Raw genomic sequence first — 20,444 nt, 5'->3', positions numbered from 1 at the left:
AAAGTTCGATGGTGCCTGAACTAGGATCATTTCAATGATTCGCTCATCCCAGAGGCCATTATCCTCACCTTCATCATCATCATCATCATCATCATCATCATCATCATCATCATCATCATCATTATCATGCATAGTGGAAGTATTATTCTTAAATTTCAAATTCTCTGTCGAATTACATCCAACCCAGAAAAACTGAAAACTCGCAGGCATCGTGTGCCTTGATAATATGCAAATACGAATTAGCTATTTCAAGGAAAAAATGTCTTTCGAGTGACGTTTTTGTAGTCACGTGATTGTTTTGTAACCGAGTACTACCGATTTACAATCCCATAATTAATCTGCGCTTGGTTTCTCTCTTAATCGATCCACTATTGGCAACATAGAAACATTAGGTTTGACAAGAAAAGTAGCCCTAGTCACGTCTTAAAAAGTCATGTCACGTTTTCCGTCCATATACAACTAGTATTTAAAAGAAAAAATTACTACACGATAGCATTTAACTATTGTAAGTGTTATTTCAATATTGATCTAACACTTTTCAAGATTTTACAAATAAACGTTGTCGTACTGTGGTGTCAACATCGTTAATTCTCAATAAATAATGATCGATTGAAACAGCGCCATCACCGTTGGTTTTGTCTATTCATACTGGACTACATGTATGCGGCAGCAGCAACAGGTGTCAGAAGATACGCACGGAGATATTGAGTTCTCTTTGATCATTTGAACAGTAATGGATGAATTTTGAGAGACTCGTTAACCGTCAAAATTTATCTCTCACTATCAGGTCAAGTTTATTAAAACCGATGAGGCATAAAGCCCCTAAAACATAACACTGGACTTGAGAGCTACGAAATGCATGCCACACAGGTAAAAATACATATTGTTTTGGCTTAGTACCGCTTTTCCCTGACTTTGCACACTTGATTAAAGGAAAAGGGTTAATGCGGTCACAATTCCTGTTTTATACTCTTGTCATAGGAATATTATTTATCATGCCAACAATCAGGATTTTAAGTTCGACCCCGCTATTGTCGTACTCTTATGTTATACAACTTTTTGCATACGAAATTTCGTACTTATATTGGGCATCTTCCAATGATGAAAATGAACATTTTCTCCCCGAGTTAGTTAGTTAAGCCTTTGATGGTGTACAGGCGACGATTGAACGTGGTTGAGGATAGTGAAATCAACTGTACTTTGTTGAGATTAGCAATGGACAAGTGCGCAGTAAAACTATATGTAAAATACCAGTACTCTATGTAGGCAAGCGAGAAACAATAAGCTTAATCAAACAAAACTCTCTTTAATAAAGCAAATGCAATGTTATGAGGACGTTCGATTTTCTCATCATTTTTAAATGGCGCAAATCAAATTATTGATATTCTAGCTTTGATAATTAATTAACAATAGGGAGCAAAACGAGTAACTTTATGTACAAATACGAAAAGCAACAGAAATGACACGGGTTGACGTATTTGTCGTATCTACATGTTCGCAAAACGTTCATTGTTGAAAACAAACGAACTCGAAACGGCGCTCTTCCCGTTTGAAAAGAACAATGGGTAATGAAAACACATGCACAACGCTATTAAAGGATTATCCGCCAAAAGTCTTGTGACTTGGTGAACCCGGTATATCGAACGGTATTTACAGTCCCTGTGTCAATGCTGTGACGTCACGGCGAATCACAGCACAGCGGAACTGTGATCAAAGCATACAGAGTGAATTTCGGAGATGGAGAAAAATCAATGCCCGTTGCTGTCCGATGTGGTACAGTAAATGGCATGGTTGCGGAGAATCGAAAATCAATACCGCTGGATCAAATAAAACGTCTGACCATTAGATTTGACGGTCTTGAAATTTTACTGTTGACTGAAGGGAATCGATTTAAGTTCGCCAAAATGAGGTCTTGTACAGTTACTGGTTTATATTATCAAACAGGAGAAGCCCATTCGTGTTTGCGTCTTCGCGAATTGCTCATGATCTCCGGAGCGAAGATAGGTAGTTCAAGAGACCAACGTATTGCGCAAAGGCGGAAATTCTTAGCAAACATATTTGTTTAGCAGAGAGAAGGTACACAGCGATAAATCGCTGAACACTTTCAATAACAGGGGTAGATTAAATTTGCTTTGGAGTAAGCACGTGACCCGAAGTTCAAATCGATGTTGGCAACGGTGTGTACTTCACATCTGTGGACAGTTGCAGCCTGAAGGTGAGGAAACTCTGTTGAAATGTAACAACAATATCCCCGTACTTTCGAAGCGTAAAAGCGGAAGGAAAAAAGACTCGGTTTATAACCCCAGGTTGCGAAAATGGGTCCATTTCAGACGTTCAGCAACGAGGAGGCCGCGCAGGCCCTGTACAAAAAATCGGACGGCTCGCTGGTTGTCGGGTACAAAAACAAGTCCCACGCTGTCCTGCTGGAGAGGAGGCAAGCAGAACTACGGAAAGATCACCTGCGAGTGATGGGTAACTACGACGTCGAGGAGAGAAAAATCAGGAAAGAGCTTGAACAGTTCCATTATTGGCAAGACAACAAAAACAAACGGAAATTTATCATACTACCCCTCATGGAAGATGAGTTCGGGACGAACCTAGCGAAACATGTTGAAACACCGAGGGACGACTTTTATAGGGCAGAGCTGGCGGAAATTAGGAAGCTGGGGGCAATGGAAAAATGGGATTTGAAGCAGGCTAAAAGCATGGATGTCAAGGTGCACGAAATGGTTAATGTAAAGATTTCTCCAACTATCAAAGCGGCAAGGTATAAAGTTCAGAAATACTCGTTACACCGGAAGTCGATGAGCGCATTCGAAGATAGGATAAAGAAGAAAACTCCCAAATTTGAGGGACAGATGTTACCTAGGAGTCACACTTTCCCGTTGATTTCGGGAAAGCGATCGAACAGCCGGACTGACACTTTCAACTCGTACGAGAAATCTGACGAAAGCAGGAGTCTAGTGATCAGAAATGCCTTCACAGCTGCTGTTGATCCCCTCGCGGTTATCAGGAAACGGTGTGAAAACCGAAAAGTTTGGGAGCTGCAAGAAAATGGCTTGGATAACCAGGGCACGATCCTTGACCTTAAACGGGCTTATGGTGTGGCCACTGGTAACGGTGACAGGAAAGAGCTCAATGAGGACCGTGATCGGACATTTTTCCCGGCGATAGACAGTCACGTCCGTAAAACGGGACAGCACAAGGGTACGGGTGAAAGCCAACACAAAGTTGAGGCTTCGAATCAAGGAGTTCCCGAAATTTCGAAGACTGCACGGGAAAGGTCATTTGTCAATGGCATAGACGACACCAGAGACAAAGTAAAGAAAAAATGGTCGTCAGTTATGCCGCAGATTACAGCGAATTCAATTGTCGAGGGGGTGAGGAACACGCCGAGCAGGGGAACGATATCTCAAGAAGATTCGGGCTGTGGAGGAGACGGTTCCGGGATAGCATCTTCCAAGTCACCCTCCAACCAAGGAACCTCGTCCAGGTCATCGTCAAGGTCAAAAACTGTCCGGTTTACCCCGATACCGCAGAACACGAGTCCTGCTGAAGCCAGGCAAGCCGAAGAGAGGGCCTCCATCTGGGAAAAACTACGCGGTCTGAAAATGAGTGAAAGTGGAGGCAAAGTGGATGAACGCCTGAACAGACGGAGGCCGTCGGTGCAGTTGAAAGGACTGGTTCTAGAACTTTTGAAAAACAGATCCACGGCTGAAAATATCGAATACGAAAAGATCACTGGGAAACGAAATGAGATGAACAGCTTTGATGACGTAAGGTATCTGAGACAATATACACTAAAGGATGACTCTATAGATGAAGGTGATGATTGTGGATTCTTCCAATAACATTCTCAACGAATCAATAGTGATTTGTCCTGACTCGTTATTGGTGAGGCTTGCGTCCGAAACTGTCACTCGATCCACATTTTAATTTCTTTCAACTTTGCGATAGCCAAGCCTATTTTACAGAAGACTAGCTAAGTATGCCATATATTTATCTCGTTGGTCTATGCTGATAGATTTTTAATATCAAGGATATAGTCTCTACGTCATGTTAGCGAACGTTAGTCACGTGGTACCGAAATTCGTGTTCTTAATTTGCAGGGGGACGATGTGTTTCAAAGCACTATTTTTCCGTGCACGTTTGACGTGTGCAATATAATTAATGGCTGTGAGTCTCAGCGATTCTGCTAAGTCCTTAAAAACAAAAAATTATAGTTGACGACACGCAAATCCACGAAAACACGATCAAGTTTTTCAGATAGATGCAGGGTGTTCGAAAACAGAAAATTCTCATTTTCAGATACGGCTCTACTGGCCGGTATGCATAATACCATTTAAGAAATTGGTCGATGCTCGGATTATAGCAACGGTAATCAGTGTTACGTTGATATAAACATAAACAGTGGTGTTTACACTTTGGATTTTATTCTTGACATAACAATTCAGAAGTGGTTACATCAAACACTCACCCGTGTTTCTAACTCGTGACCGCATCGTCTTGTCCGGGCCAGAGGTCAACTATCTCATTCCAAGGTCATGCATGTCATGGTCATAAATAGAAGAGAAGCTACCCTTTTGACAAATACTTTCCCAAAATGCTGATTGATCAAGACATTTACACATAGAGACAGACCTCCGCCCCTCTGAAAAAACAATAACATAAAAGCACGTATACGGACACGTACAAACGCGGACATGTATCTTCCGCTTCACGGTCAATGGTACAGCGTATATCATATGTACATACGTATGCGTATAATAAATAATCATAGAAGAGACCGCGCTACACGTGTGTGGGCATATCAGCATACAAACATGCATGAATACATACATACAATGCATACATACATACATACATACATACATACATACATACATACATACATACATACATACATACATACATACATACATACATACATACATACATACATACATACATACATACATACATACATACATACATACATACATACATACATACACACACATACACACACATACACACATACATACATACATACACACACATACATACTTATGGAAACCAATTTTGAATACTATTTGAATATTTTTAAGAAAATGATCATTTGGTTGCAATTCAAAAATGCTCAAAAGACAAATTATAGCACTTCGTCTGCTTTTTCATATTAATGCTTGTACAAGCTCATCGAAGAACCTTGAAACGCTTCCCGGTTAGTTCTCTCCAGTCTCTTCCTTTCCCATTTTCGTCAGATTGTTCAAAGAACAAACTTCAATGCAAACTATCAAACAAGAATGCAAAGTAAATGATGATAGTGTTCAGTGATAGAAAAATCATAAAAAATGTGTGCGATATCTCCGACCATGCTCCGACTGATATAAGCTTAAACCCCACCGCCAGGGACCCCGAAAATGGAATGTGTTTTACCTACCTTGTTTTAATAGTAGTAAAAAGTTGCCTAGTATGTGTTTCAATTATTTTTATGTATTTAAGATACCAAAAAGGTAAATGTTTTCTTGGATTTCTTTCTCATATTTTGAAAGACCGCTTCTGCTTCCTCACTTGTTTGTTTTCTCCGAACATGGCCGCAGCACTGTTGTCTACAAAATTCGGCCGGTAGCGCCCTCTGTGTTGAGTTTTGAAAAGAACGTGAAAAAATGATCCTTCTCAACTTTGTCTGCGGGATTGAAATGCCTTGTCCAATTATGGCATCTGAAAATGCTGATTGATCTGAAGACGAAATGAGTAGGAATTTATCGGAAGCATTTTTTTCACTTTGCTAGAATTTAAAAATCTCACGTTATTTACAGTACAGCTGTTAACTTGTCAGTTTAGTTGTGTTTATGAATTATCTATCCATAAAAACATCCCACAAAAAATACCCTAAAATTAAAAATTCCGTGTAAAATGAGACTAGCGAATGGGAACATCACGATTTTTTCACTATCATATCTGTGTATTCATAACAGAAAAGGTAAACTTGGATCTTATGTTCCGCCGTGTGAGTTAGAATTTAAATAATAAACATACAACAATTGCAAAACATTCACCTGTCTCAGCGACTCATTATTTCGTCTTTAAGATATACTAGTGTTCGACACAGAAAAAAATCAGACGACTAATCGATTCACTTTTAGTGAAAGACATGTCAATAGGTACGATAGTTTGCTCGGTCTATTTTGAATTCAAGTACGGAAGTAGTGACCCTCCCATGTACAATCTGATTAAAATCAGGTGTAGAGTACGACGACGTCTATACTTACGCGGTATTCTCTTGTGAAAGGTGACAGCAAGAGCAAACCGCGCAAGTATAGACGTCGCCGTACTCTACATCTGATTTTAATCAGATTGTGACCATGTATCGACCGCCTCCCTTCCCGGACGCAGTTCACAGTATTAATTATCACGTAATGATATCTTCATCAAAATCTTGTCGAGAAAAAAAATCGGAAAATCGTTTTCCAAGGAAAACAGTACTTGTTCTTGACATTCGATGTCTTAGATTGTGCATAGCCGGTTCAGTGAGCTCCTCGTAGCTAAGTCTGTGACATGTTTGCTCTCACTGTAAAACCCACAGAAAATAATTACATTTCAATTTCTCGATTGCATACACAAATACCTTTGGCCTAATGGAAAACTGGTGTACTCAACAGTGAAAACTGTTTGGAAATGTTTGGGCGGTGAGAGGGTGTATGTAATCAGAGCAGGTGTAGCTGGATCTTTGTACACACCCAACAGCTAGTAACAGTATGTTGGTTATAAAATTGATAGCTGGAGACGTATGTAATGTCACTTCCTTATGATTCAACAATAGCAATTTGTTTTGTTTACTAAGCGTATTATTGTTTGTTGCTGAGAGACAAGCGAGTAGACTTGGATCGCTTAGCCAGCGATTGCGTCTATAAATATCTGACTGTCCAGTTATGTGGAGGAGAGAGGGAGAGATAATGAGCTATCTGACGATCATCGATATATCTCCGCTGGTGATCATAAACCTGTGACAGATACATCTTGAAGGAGATTTCCCATGGTCAATTTCAGGTAAGGCAAGCTGAAAGAGATATTTCAGGAGAATAAAAAAAAACAACCCAGTGTTTGAACGGTTTGAAAACAGTTTACAAAGCTTATGCCGTAACACATTGTTCAGAAATCGATGTCTGCTCCAGCACCGTGCTACAACAAAGCTGGCCAACGCGTACCACCGAATCATATCATTTTGTTTTAAATCTCGATTAAAAAAAATCATTTCAGCCCTTTTTTTTTAAATATTAATATAGTCATGTCAAATTTCTTCATCATTACAAGATATCAGTCATGGGAAGTGTATAGCGAATCATTAATGGAATTTTCTTTCAGGTCACGAAATAACCCTATGCCCGAAAGCCAATTCAACAATGAAGAAGTAAAAACATGTCGATGCGCGATATTGTGGGTGCTAATTAGAGCAGCCAATGAGTAATCGACATGCCCTTTTTTCATTAGCATAAATGTCATTTGCATATTATTCATTAGCATGTATTTCTCGTCTTTACCAAAAACAATCTTTCACTCATACCCTTTCATCAATAATATGTTCAATGTTTCCGACAGAAAGGGCCTCGAGGCAAATATATGCACTTTCAAATATTTTACAGTACTTTAATTGGCTTGCTCCATGTGTCGAGTCGTTTTCATGCTTGTGGAGCCGTCACGTTTTCCATCTTCTTGCTGTTGTGAAAATCGAAAATTTTAATCCCTTTACGATAAGGTTGACATCATGCGGCCGTTTTCTGTGCCCCTGATCCCGGAATTTGCACGGTGATCCCCGATTTGTATTCTTGTTTACGAAAGAGAATGGTTAAAGGCTTCATTTGGTAAATTAAAGGTTTAAAACTTCCAGTGTAGAGGTCTGAACTTGTTTAAACAGGGTTGAAGATTTCGTCGACGGTATATTTATCCTTAACTTTCACGATGTTCAACAATCTTCCGACTTCTCAATCAATGAAAAGTTTACTTAGTTACCGTACAATATAAAGTCGAGTGTAGCACCGCACGGGAAATATCCATACCAAGGACTACAGGTTTTTAACCCTTTTCATAAATCGCCGTTAGGCCAAAAAAAAAAAAAGAAATGTTTCTGGTCAGGCCTTTCTTTAAAAAATGGTGCGGCGACGCGGCTTTTTTTTTTTTTTTTTTTTTTTTTCCTCCTCAAGGGAGGGAGCAGGGTCAGTTAAAGCACCAAAGCTTAGCGGCTAATTTGCATAATCATTTGCATATAATTAATTTATATTTGCATATGGATGTAAGCTTGCACATGCATCCACACATACATGTACACTCACAACAAAATGCAATGGTAACACACAAGTGTGCAGTTTGAACATCATGGAAACTCTTTATTACACTTAAATAAATCATCACAGTATTGTAATTACAATTGCAATTAAAACAGAAGATTCAGATTGAAACTTTGAGAGCAAGAAATGGTTCGTCTGATTGGAGTTTCATTAATACATATATTGCTAATAAATTGTCAAAACTTGCCAACAAAGAGGAAAATTCACAAATTTAAGCTTTACACAATTCAAATGCAATTGAGTTTTATATCATTTTTGAACGACAAACACCGCGAATAATTTTTCAACACGGGGATAGATTTCAACCAGCGGCCCCCCCCCCCCCCCCCCCCGCATAACTTCTACTTCCACTGAACATCGTCGTTCGATTCTTGATTTTAAAAATACCACCAAGATGATCACAAGACATGAACTAAGTACAACTAGAAACCCTCGAAAATCAGGTGTAAAATCTTTCAGAGAACGTGTCAGAGTGGAACCACACGCGACGCCAGGATCAATGTCAACACGTTATAAACCTGTCGACCAACATGGCCGCCGCCATATTGAAATTTATGCAATGTGATCGTGATCGTACTCAGACAAAACTCATCGTTGTACAATGATAATCAACCTCACCAGTCAACTCTTGTTTCTTTTGCGGTCCATTTCGTTGATCAAAGCATGGGAATGTGATCAAAGGCCCTGCTAGTGCTACACCGCCTACCTCTGTGAACACTTGTCCGCGATGTATACTGTCTTTGTTGGTCGTAATAGTCGTTCTGGAATGAAAATTTGTGAACAACCCAGCCGATTCTTCTATTGTTTTAACGTTCCTCTCAACACTTCCGGACAACTTATCTGATGCATATCATACTTCACACCTTCCACTCTTTCACCAGGTTAAAAGTTGCAGTGAGCGCTTATGTGTAGACAACGCATGCATCAGCTGGTAGCTACGCAGAGCGTATGAACTAAAGGATGGCGGGAATATTTTAAAGCGCAGCGGGGAGAATCAAAGCGTAGCGGGGGGGGGGGGGAGGCGAAAGCGTAGCGGGACCGCTATGGCCTGGGGATAACACTGAGTTTTGTAGTTTTATCAATATAGTAACATTTAAACTGTTCATGCAGTCACTGATCATGTGCCCCAAAGAATTTTCTTTCTCTTCAGCCGTTTTGGTTTGGTGTTATAGTAATCAGTATGTAGTTTGCCACAGCCGCGGCCTCAAACCAGAAAAAAAAGGGTGACGCGCTGTTGTTCAAGTGACGCGCGCGCTGACCAGAAACATTTCATTTTTTTTTTTCGCCGTTACGTAAGGAAATATTATTTCAACATGAAATTGAAAGACCGTGTAACCGAAATCATAGATTGAAGATTGAGTTAAGAGGTTCTGAATTCTGGACATGCACTGACCCAGGTGGAAAATTGTTGAGGGGCAGGAGTCAACATACAGGCAGTTTACTCACCAGCTCTTTTTCAATATTCAAACATTTAAAGACACCCGATATGCTTGAGAATCGAAGTAACTCCAGTTACGAACCAGACTTTAAATTGAGGTCGATTGGCGTGATTAATTATTACGCGGATAACACCGCTAAGTAAAATGGTTCCATCTAACGTTAATTACTCCAACTTTCAGTCAAACTCTTGTGTTTAGTTTCAAAATTGTGTTTACCTTGAATTTTTTGCCAACAGCTGGTCTAATTTCGTAGAGTTAGTCAAACATACCCGTCGTTATTCGATTTAATTATCTGCTGAATGAGGCGGTTTTCCGGTCGATTACACCAACGTCTGTAGTTTGTCGGGAGCAAAGATAAAAACACCCAGTCGATTTCACGCCGTATAAACTTGAAGACAAGAGTGGCTTTATACAAGCCGAGGACAGAATAATAGCTGTGTTGTTTGGAAAATATGGCATACAAACCCTACAGGTGGGTAGAGTAATATCAACACTATACACCGATGTACCATTATCAGTACTACAGTCTTTGGCAGTCTACTTTGATGAAAGCTATCACTGGTTTTGTTTGTCTTTTTGTTGTTTGTTTTGTTTTGTTTTTCAATTTGATAAATAACAATAGATCTTTGACTATGGATTTGAACGCACCGTTCTAAGATTAGTGTTCAGTTTACATTCAAATTTTGCATGATATCATAAAGTAAGATTTATGGGTCATAAAAATCCACAAATAGCGTAACTTATTTTCGTGTTTGTGTAATATAGTTTATTGCCAACAGTCAGTAAGCCAGGTGCAGGACATTTTAAATTCTTTTAATCAAGATGTTCACCATGTGTGGTCAGTCCAGTCATATTCGAATCGATTTTTGAAGCTCTTTTCAGTTTGTCCACTGGTGCTAACTCCCGACGGCGAAGGCCAAAGTGGATTAATCGAACATGCCGACTGGTTCAATTTTGGTGCCGTCGAGTATTACTTTCTGTTTATCGGGTTGGAACCAAGATACGGTTTGGTGTATCCACTGTGAAGCTTAAAACAGCTAAGATATGGAGCAATCAAAAGATTGACTCGATATGGAGAGCATAATGTCTTTAATTGTTGTTGAACGCCTCAGCCTCTGCTTCGGAGGGAAAGTTCAACATACCTGAATTCCGATCTTGATTGCAGGAGTTCTCAGTGACGTCAGTGAGGGGCTTGTGGCTGCGACAGATGGAATGTTAGAAAGCATTGGAATTGGTCCGGGCCATAGTCGTTGAGAAAGTTGGTCGCTGAGGTGAGTAACGATTTTACGTGTCGTAAAAGCGTACAGTGACAGTTACTCTTACAGATGATAATATCGCTTGTCAAAAATACTTAAGGATGATTGAAACGTCTAGTTAGCAAACAAACTTCACTTGAAACGCCAATTGATTAGCAATATAAGAGAAAGAACACACAAGTGTCCGCCAAATTGATCGGAACCACATATGACCAGGAGAGAGAGAGAGAGAGAGAGAGAGAGAGAGAGAGAGAGAGAGAGAGAGAGAGAGAGATACGATCACAAGAAGGAAGCTCATCGCTGTTGTTTTGTTTTCAGCTGTCACTCGTGGCGGAGTCAGATAATCGATTTGTTTGTACGAGGTATTAAGAATGATTGAAGTAAATACTTGTACAGGGCCAACTCTCTAGTGTGCAATAGTCTTGCGTGTGAAAGTTGGCTTTTATGAAAGGCGCAAGAAACACCGGATAAAAACAACTTTCAGAGATCGATTTCCTTCACTTACTCCAATTACAGGCAACACCTTGGTACCGCTATCCTGATTGTTGACAGGCTCATCACAATGAAGGCTTTCAATTTGGACCCATCCCATCGACATGTGGTCAACCTGAACAAAATAGAAGACTCCAAACTGGAGAGGAAGACTTCAGACATCACGAAGAGGTATGCGACCAGGATCCAAGACTACGAAGAAGAGAGGAAGGAGTTGAAGAAGAGACTGCAGGACATACAAGCCATGCGGAACACGTCGCCGACGGACTCGCCGAGGCTTATTGGTCATCCCGACGGCGTCTCGGGGCAATCGCTCAAGTTGAGGGAAAATGGAAATGACTTGACGGGGTCGAATTCACCGGTACGGAGACGGAAACTGCGGCCGCACAGACTCGATACCACTGCAATCGCCCAGGCAACATCAACGTCTGTGAGGTTTGACATGGAAAAGAACGAATCATTTCCAAGCCCGGTAAATACTCCTCCTTGCTCACCACAATTCAAGACAACTTTTGACTGGATTAAGATGGCTCCGATGGAGAACTTCGGGGAAGCGAATGACAAAAAGATGGACAGCGTACCTTCACAATCAGAATCGGCTGATAAATTGCGGCTTCCCGAGCAAAAAGCCATACGTCATGGGAAGGGAAAGTTGGACTGTTCTGATAAAAATTCGCTTCGCAGTTCCTCTTACGACAGCCCGATGTTGAGACGAGCAAAGGCACTTCACGCTTCGCCGGTGCAAAGCCCACGCAGTGTACGCAGGGCCATGACACCTACCCTCGGCGTCGGGTCAAAGGCAGTCGAACCGAGCGAGAAATTCAAGGAAAAACCGCAGAAACGTCCGAGGGCCATGACGGCAGATAGCGCGTCGCTGCGCCGTCGACAGGGAAATAAAACGACGATTTTCTCAACGCGATCATCAGACCTTGATAAAGAGGTGAAAGAAATCATGGACAAGAACACATCGCACACTGTGCATGAAGCTAGGTCGCATCTACGCAAATACGAAGGAAGTCGCAACAAAACTGAACATTTGCAGCCGATATCCCTGGACTACAGGGAGCACAGTCCAGTCATTGAGGTCAATGCTTCACCCAGAAAAGTGGGAGACAAGTTGTTTTCAACACCGAGACTGCCCGCTGATAGAAACGGACATCCGACGGTCACCGGTGTCAGGCAACTGTCAAGGACACGAAATCTGAACGAGGGCAAGCCGCCTCTCGTGAGGTATCATAGCATTGATAACTTGACAATGGGCAGGCTTCCCGATATGTATCAGAGCGACCGAAATCGCTCCCCGAGAACGCCGTCGTCGGAACTGAAACCATCCCGATCTCGGCTCCGACGTACCTCCTCACTTGAAGATATCTCCGTCCTTCTTCAGAAGATGAAAATGCGGGAAGCTGTTAACAAGGGTGAATCCCAGACAGACGATGGAACAGAGTCTCTCTTCAGCGTCGCTACATCCCCGACAAGTCCACGACCGCCGCTGTCCAAAGGGTGGGCCACCGTCAGGAGCAAGATGGGATTTGCCGACCGCACCGTGACCAGGGCTGAAGAGCGGAAACCGACGGCAAAGCTGAAAAAAATCGTAGAGCAGTTTATTCTAAACGCACGAACGGCCGACGTCATCGAATTCAACAGAATGAAAAACTTGGACAAGGAAGACGATGGTTCTAACCTATCAAACAGTCTCGAGGACTGCCGATATTTGAGAAAGTACGTGCCAAAGTCTGAGAGGGAAGGCAAAAAAGAAAGCTAGATTAGTCCATGAAGAATTTTCACTTACTTTTTTTCTAATTGTAAATTTTCTTGTTTAATCTTATTTTGTTTGAACAACATTTGAATCAATCATTTGAAAATTGTGAGCCGATCGCGTAATCCAAATCATGATGCCAAATGAGACTTCAAGGTATAATTTCCACAGTTGACATCCAGTGGACAGTGGAGATTGTAAATGTCAAGTTTACAAACATAATCTTGCGTGTGAAGATAGATAAGATTAATCAATCACGAGATAATCAAAACTACCTATGTATGGAATATTGTATTTGTAACTGTCATCTCTCTTTTCGCTTCTTGTGCTTTAGGGATCATGACCGATGGGTTTCTTCATTAAAATGCAAATTTCTGGTTAGATCAGTCACTCTGTTAGTACTTTTCAGAAAACCTTTGTTGATTCCATTGAGACCTCAAACTTTCGAAAAATGCAGCAAATCGCCATTCGAATCGACGCTGTCTTTTCAAATTAATTTGGGTACATCTGGTTAGCGTGATAAGTTGTTTATGTTTTTCTACTCTTTAAAAGTGTTGAATTATCAATCACTAGATCTCTCCTGACACCTTATGTACACACATAACATGTAAATATGCTGATGAAATAATTCCTTGTGTGCCATAAATTATGTCATTAAAGCATTTATTGTCACACATATGAGCAAGAGGGAGTAGAAATCTAACTGACAGTTTATATGTTACATGTAACAGACAGCAACGTGAATAGTTGCTCATATGAAACAAAAATAATCATTATGTCAAAGATACTGACTTTGTCACTTGAAATACTACACCAATCATTCAGTCAGTCGAAGTCGTTGATTAAGTTAAAAGGTACAAAGTCCATCAAATGGCACCGGTCATAGACTGACTTCGTTTCCACGGCAACATTTGTGTACAACTTAGGGAATGGCCATCGCTCATGTTAATGCTGTCGTTAAGATACACGTGTCACATTCGTAAACTGTTCAACTATATCAAATATTCCCACAGTTCAGCTTGCCAAAATCATGAAATCATAGACTTTCCGGGGTCGAAAGTTTATATTGGTGTAAAGTGCATTTCTCAAGGATATGTCGGAGATGTCACCTGCATTTTTCAAAAAAAGTTCCTAGTCGTGTATGTCTGTGGTACAATGTTTCAATGACAGGATTTGTAAAATCCCATGCTTAAACCTTTTTATTCGGCCCAGCACGACATCAATTTAATGGCGTGGTATTCTACAGAATCGATAGCACATAAAAAGTACCTCAATTGGCTTACAGAGGCTGTTTATGTCTAGAATCGATCAGGACACGTCTGACAATGCAGCCAAGAGTCGATCAAATTGTTTGTTGTTAACTTTTGTTGAGCAGACAATAATTGGCAATCAAAAGTAGAGGAAGCCCAAGCTTCTCCCAGGCGAATATCAGTACATGTCCATAGATCGTTGATAGCGGGCGCTTCTTCAGACAGACTTGAGAACAGTCCAGGGGTTAGCGTCTGACATCGACAGAGGATGTTTTAAACAAGTTGCCCTTTTCTGGCGTTTTAAAAGATATTTGTCTTTGTCTTCATGCCAAAACATATGAAATATTTGTTCGCCAACATACGCTCATTTATGTTATTGCATTAAAAGACTAATTTTCAATGATCTCGAAAAATAAGACAAAATTGTGTTATCTTTGCGAAAACATCAAATTAAAGCAGAAAGAGATCTACGAAGGTAGTTGACAAGAGTGTGAGAATTATGCAAAATAGCAGTGATACCAGCATCCCGGATGTTCACCACTTTGAACAATTGTGTCGTTCAAAGTCATTGGTTGTCTCCATTTGCCCCTGCAGTCTAATTTTAAAGTTAGAATTTGCGACAGAATATCAGTCTGGAATATGGACTATCAGCTCAATAATCAAGTTTAAAAATGGCACATTTTCCTTGAACACATGCACATATTATGTGTAGTGTACCACTAGTTCTTCAGCCAATCAATTTTCAAGTTTTTTATGTTTACTGAAGAAGGCTTGCCTTCATTTTAAGATGGCAATGATTAATATATTTCCAAATTGTTTATTAATTTGTAATCGTTTTGATGAAAATAAAAAAAGTAATATTTGCCATGGTGATATGATGATGTGTTTTATTTCAAATCACAATAGGCTACCGGCTCTTTGTATGTTATCAGCAAATCTTAATAGTGGACATATTTAAAGTTTCCAACCAATACCTGATATCTATTTTGCGAAAAGTCTTCAAAGTTGAACAACCCATTTCTACTCTTATGACACGAATTTATGGTGAATAAAAAACAAAACTGTATGCAAAGTTTTACATAGTTTACATGGGCACTCTCAATAGCTTGTACTTCAATATAACGCCATACCATTCTCGCAGGCCAGAGCAATAATTTCCGCTCCGCTGACCTACGCAAAAATCAAACCTTTTCGGCGTTGGGTGATGAGACTCGCCGAAGAGGGCGTGGTGTACGACGATGTAAAAATAGAGAGGTTTTGGTGCCTGGTCAGTCATCTGTCCAACAACTCTCGAGCCCTCGATGACGATTTTAACCCTAAATATGAATAAAATGGAACATTTCAATAACACAGTTTCCGTAGAACCATTTTGCAATACTGCTAAGTATACCACCGTTCCTAAAAACAGTTCCTAAACACTACATTTTTCGTCTTAAATTGACCCTCAATCTTTATATATCAAAGCGGGTTTTGATATCGGAAGTAGTCTCTGTACTCCAGTCTTGCATTGTTAGACATTAAAAAGGATCATCGGCAAACAGAAGACAGAAAAGCTTAAATAGGCCTAGGACAAACCGAACATACAACATTATTATCTAAAATATGATCTGCATCATAACTCCAAATATGGTCTGCACTTATTTCATCAATGAAATCATTAATAAAAAGGGAAAGGAAATGGCGACAGAAGGCAACCGTGTCTCACGCCAACGGGCCAATCGTAAACATTTGTTAATGCTGAGGGGGAGTTAAACACTTGCCCTTGAATTCTTTATGGTACATGTTTCCTGTTACGTCAGTATTTCTCGGTTTGAAGACATTGCTATTCTGTTCACCTCATCAAACGCGTTTTCAAAATTCATGAATTTGCAGTAAAAACGACTATAGTTAATCAAATACTTTTTGACTGAATGTTAGAATTGGTTCAAGTCGGTGAATTTAAAAAAAATAAAATCATTTATAATAGTTTCTCTTTTGTCTCTCCTATTTCGTACAAATCTATTCGGAATTTGGTACCCCAGGCCAGGCTTTCCCAGCCATTGAATACGTTACCTTTGAGTCTGCGCAGTATAGTGAGTTAGTTTCTGCCGGATTCAATCCGGGTGAAACTCCCCTGTATAGCGTTCATCCCACTCATCGCGTCCACTCCACTCACATACGTTTCACATGAAAGCAAAATACAAATCATTGCGTTCACTCCACCCAAACATTCACAAATCACAGACTTGAACAAGTCTAACTGAACGTGTGAATTGTGAAAAACATGTCTACTGTACAAATATGCAGCCCCGAAACGTAAAAGTGTAGCATCCTATGCTTACGTTGGCAAAGGATCTTTGGGTGTATAAGCATATTTAAAGTATCTTTCCGATTAGTTCCATGAATAGCAAAGTTATTGGAAAACTTTCACGCCTCATGTAAGAAGAATACAAGGAACTGCGTGATCAGAAATGCAAATCATAACACTGTCATTTAAGGTAGAACGCGCCTCGGGGACAGAAATTCGGACTCTCAAATTTCTACAATTCTTTCTAATCTACCGCTTGTAGGGCTCATTTTAAAGCCCTTGGAAACAGAAACATTTTCACCGTCCAAGTTTTTCGAAAATCAAAATTTAATTTAGATTCATAGAGTTAACACAGGAATGGTGGCCATTTTGAATTTCAAATATCGCAAAATGTAGGGTAATTTCTTTCATTAGTTCCAAACTTTGCACGGTGACCCCCGATTTTTATTGTTGATTTGGTAAGAGAATGGTTAAAAGTTTCATTCGGAAAGCTTGAGAAAAAGTTGAAATCCTGTCACTTTCGATACGCATACTACCTCAAAAGCGATCTTGGATTTCTAGATCTAATAGTTTACATTCACAACATATATAATTATTGGCCACCTGTAAGTGTAAGGTCATTGCAAATCGGCCGACAGGGCAAATTAAGCGATGATTGACCCTGGCTACGTCATCATGAGGACAGCAGGCAATGGTGACGTCAGGAGGGACTAATACGTCACCTAGCCTGAGCGGAAAGGGACACTTTCGAATGCAACGCTCCATTGTTGCCCCACCCCTATATGGATCTCATCACATAAATAAAAAAGGCACACAAAGATTTCACTGAGATCAAAGAAGACTCGCTTTACTTAAAATATGTTTTCATTGAGCAAGTCAGGTAACACTAGATAACCAGTAATCATAGCTGTCGAGTTCATTACCAAATCAAGGAGATGACAGCAATTGAACTTGTGTACAAACTCGTTTCAGACAATTCAGGGAGGCTTTGAAAATTGAATCAGAAAAAGTTTAGTCAATTGAATTAATATTATCAATGCATAAGTAAAACAAGCAAGCAAAGCCTGAAGTGTCCAACATTACGATAGCCGTGTCGTGTGTTGAATAAACATCAGCAACAAACGTGTTCCGTTGCATTAGGTGATCCAGATGTTGAGGGCGCTGTGGTAATATGCTGCATAGTGCATGGGACGCACCATGAGCCTTGATGAATGCAAACACGCTTTAGAGAACGCCATGTCCTGAAATTAAAAGTGAAAGGCGGCTATTGTCAGCGATATTTCTTCAGTGTTTATGAACTGATTCCAAGTCTTCATATGGGGTGGTTTTATAATTTCCAGGTTCCAATGATTAGTGTGATTTCTTGGCCGTCGACGGTCTTGGCAATAAGCGCCTGCTCTTTGCGATCCCAATGAAAATGAGAGAGAGAGAGAGAGAGAGAGAGAGAGAGAGAGAGAGAGAGAGAGAGAGAGAGAGAGAGAGAGAGAGAGAGAGAAGTATATGTGAACTAGTTTGCAACACAGAAACACATCAATGACTAGTAAATCCTCTGGCTGCTTGGAGATGATACTACTCATACATCGACAAGAACAGAGCAAACAGAAATCAGGTATCGTTCTGCTACCCACGACAAGGTGCGCTTTTTGAATTAAACTATCCCGACTGCTCAGAATACACTAGGTGAGTATGTCAGGGTATGTGGTCCGTCGAAATGGCGATATTAGAGTTCGAGTCAACGTGGTGGGTGACTTGTTGATCGCTGTACAGAAAGAGTCGGAAAAATAATTTCTGGGCTTGGAAGCTTGGAAGCAAGATGATAGTTGTACTGCGTATATCTCGAAAATGTTAGTGGTAATCTAAACACAGGTTCACATTACAGGGATATGAAAACAGCAGCAGCCAATATGCCAGAAAATGATGACCTAGCTGCGACCATGACAGTAGTCGACTGGAAAGCCATTGCTTTCATCATGATATCAATCATCGGATCATAGTACACATTCTTGCACTTCGACTCCTGTGAAGTGTTCAGATGAGTCTCAGACTTAATGATACATCCTTGCGATCTAGAATCCGATTGGAAACATAATCTACAGGTGACACAGGTGAGATGCCGGAACCGTGTCAATGCAATTAAGCAGATTTCAAGGTCTCGGCCCACCAGATGATTCAACACCAGGTGCGACGTAGATATAATATGCAAAATAACTTCTCCGTATCTCAAGAATAGTGACCGGACCCGTGTAAATGTCACCAACTCAGAAGAGTGAAAACGAAACTATTAACGTCATCAGGTATCTTCTTCAGAGAAGAGACAAAGACAGGAGAGACCTCTGTCCTATGTTTGCAGAAAATCCATCTACATAAAAACAAACTGCCGACGTATTGTATAACACCATCCTCTTATCATTCTGACTCAAATTTTGAATGGAGTTTCTAGCCCTATAGGGACGTTAATTTCAGCTCTATTATGATGAAAATACAATCAATCTGTATTCAAATGCTTGGGCCTCAGCCCATCGCAAACAAAAAGCGTACATGGAACAGAGATATGAAGGAAAGAAAGAAAACCGAATTTACAATTTATACTATTTTAACTGTAACTGCAAAAGAAACTTGTCTCGAAGTTTGAATGCTTTGTGTACAAAAATACAGAACTTATGTGTAAGTACAGAGTACACTGGTTTTTAGATGCCAAGAGAGCAATAAACTTATCGTAAGTAGGATAAATTCGAAATATTGCCAGAATTGAATCCATTCCGCAATGCTCATATAAAGGACATATCAGTACAAATGACATTCATCTTCTACAACTGACAAATTTTTACTTAAACTAAAGCAACATACTCTTTGTTCAACCGGAATAATGGGTTTTGAATGCCTTCCGACTTCAATAGCTAATGTATGAGACTCGATGAGCGGAGTTTAGCCAGGTCAAATTTAAATTTCGCAATTCTGATGGAAGATAAATACAACTCTGGTTCTAATAAAGACTTAAAATGTCTATATGTACGAAGTCTCTGTGATCAGTGTGTGAAACTGGCTGACCATTCTTGCCTGTAACAGTCTTGTAATCTCATTTGAAATACACTTAAAAAGGACTTCCTATTCCCAACCTGCTGTTCAATCCAAACTATCCCGAACCCGTATATAAATCATAAATCTTTTACTTTTGATACCCAGGTAATCCTCTTAACATAATCTAATCTTTTTAACATATCTTAATAACCTCTCGGATTGTGAGTGATGTTCATTTCTGAAAGTTTTAACCAATAGGAAATACAACGTTACGTGACAAAGGAAACCTCCCACATTCACCTAAAAGGACTTCAGAATTTACAGTTGAATTTACACTTAGTAGAAAACGACAAAAACTAAACTGAACTCTCTCAATATCCAAACAATGATCAAATCCCAAGACTTCAGCACCGTAACAGATCACAGGCACAACTGACGAGTCAAATGGGTAAACATTCCAACTACTTGATAACTATTTCAATCTGATGCAATGCCTTTTTCCCTTTTGTTGCTAATTGATGTTTTGCAGGTGTCCAGGATAACCTGGATGAAAGTAACATTCCAAGATAATTATAATACTTAACAGTTTTCACCTTTTCTCCACCATAAAATCTTC

At 40.1% G+C, this 20,444-nt stretch overlaps 1 protein-coding gene across 1 annotated transcript; it reads left to right on the top strand.

Annotated features, from left to right (window-relative positions):
- Positions 1–10,341: 10,341 nt before the first annotated feature.
- On the top strand, positions 10,342–13,754 carry LOC139149245 (uncharacterized). Its single transcript, XM_070720868.1, has 2 exons — positions 10,342–11,037; positions 11,539–13,754. Exon 2 carries the CDS (start codon positions 11,585–11,587, stop codon positions 13,277–13,279), a length of 1,695 nt encoding a protein of 564 aa, XP_070576969.1. The 5' UTR covers positions 10,342–11,037; positions 11,539–11,584; the 3' UTR covers positions 13,280–13,754.
- Positions 13,755–20,444: the final 6,690 nt, after the last annotated feature.

Source organism: Ptychodera flava, chromosome 14, assembly GCF_041260155.1.
Source record: "Ptychodera flava strain L36383 chromosome 14, AS_Pfla_20210202, whole genome shotgun sequence".
Classification (NCBI taxonomy): Eukaryota; Metazoa; Hemichordata; class Enteropneusta; family Ptychoderidae; genus Ptychodera; species Ptychodera flava.
This window is presented reverse-complemented; position numbering and strand designations above follow the sequence as displayed.

What these genes read in the sequence shown, in the direction of transcription:
- LOC139149245 (XM_070720868.1), top strand. Translation starts at nt 11,585, where the DNA reads ATGAAGGCTTTCAATTTGGACCCATCCCATCGACATGTGGTCAACCTG.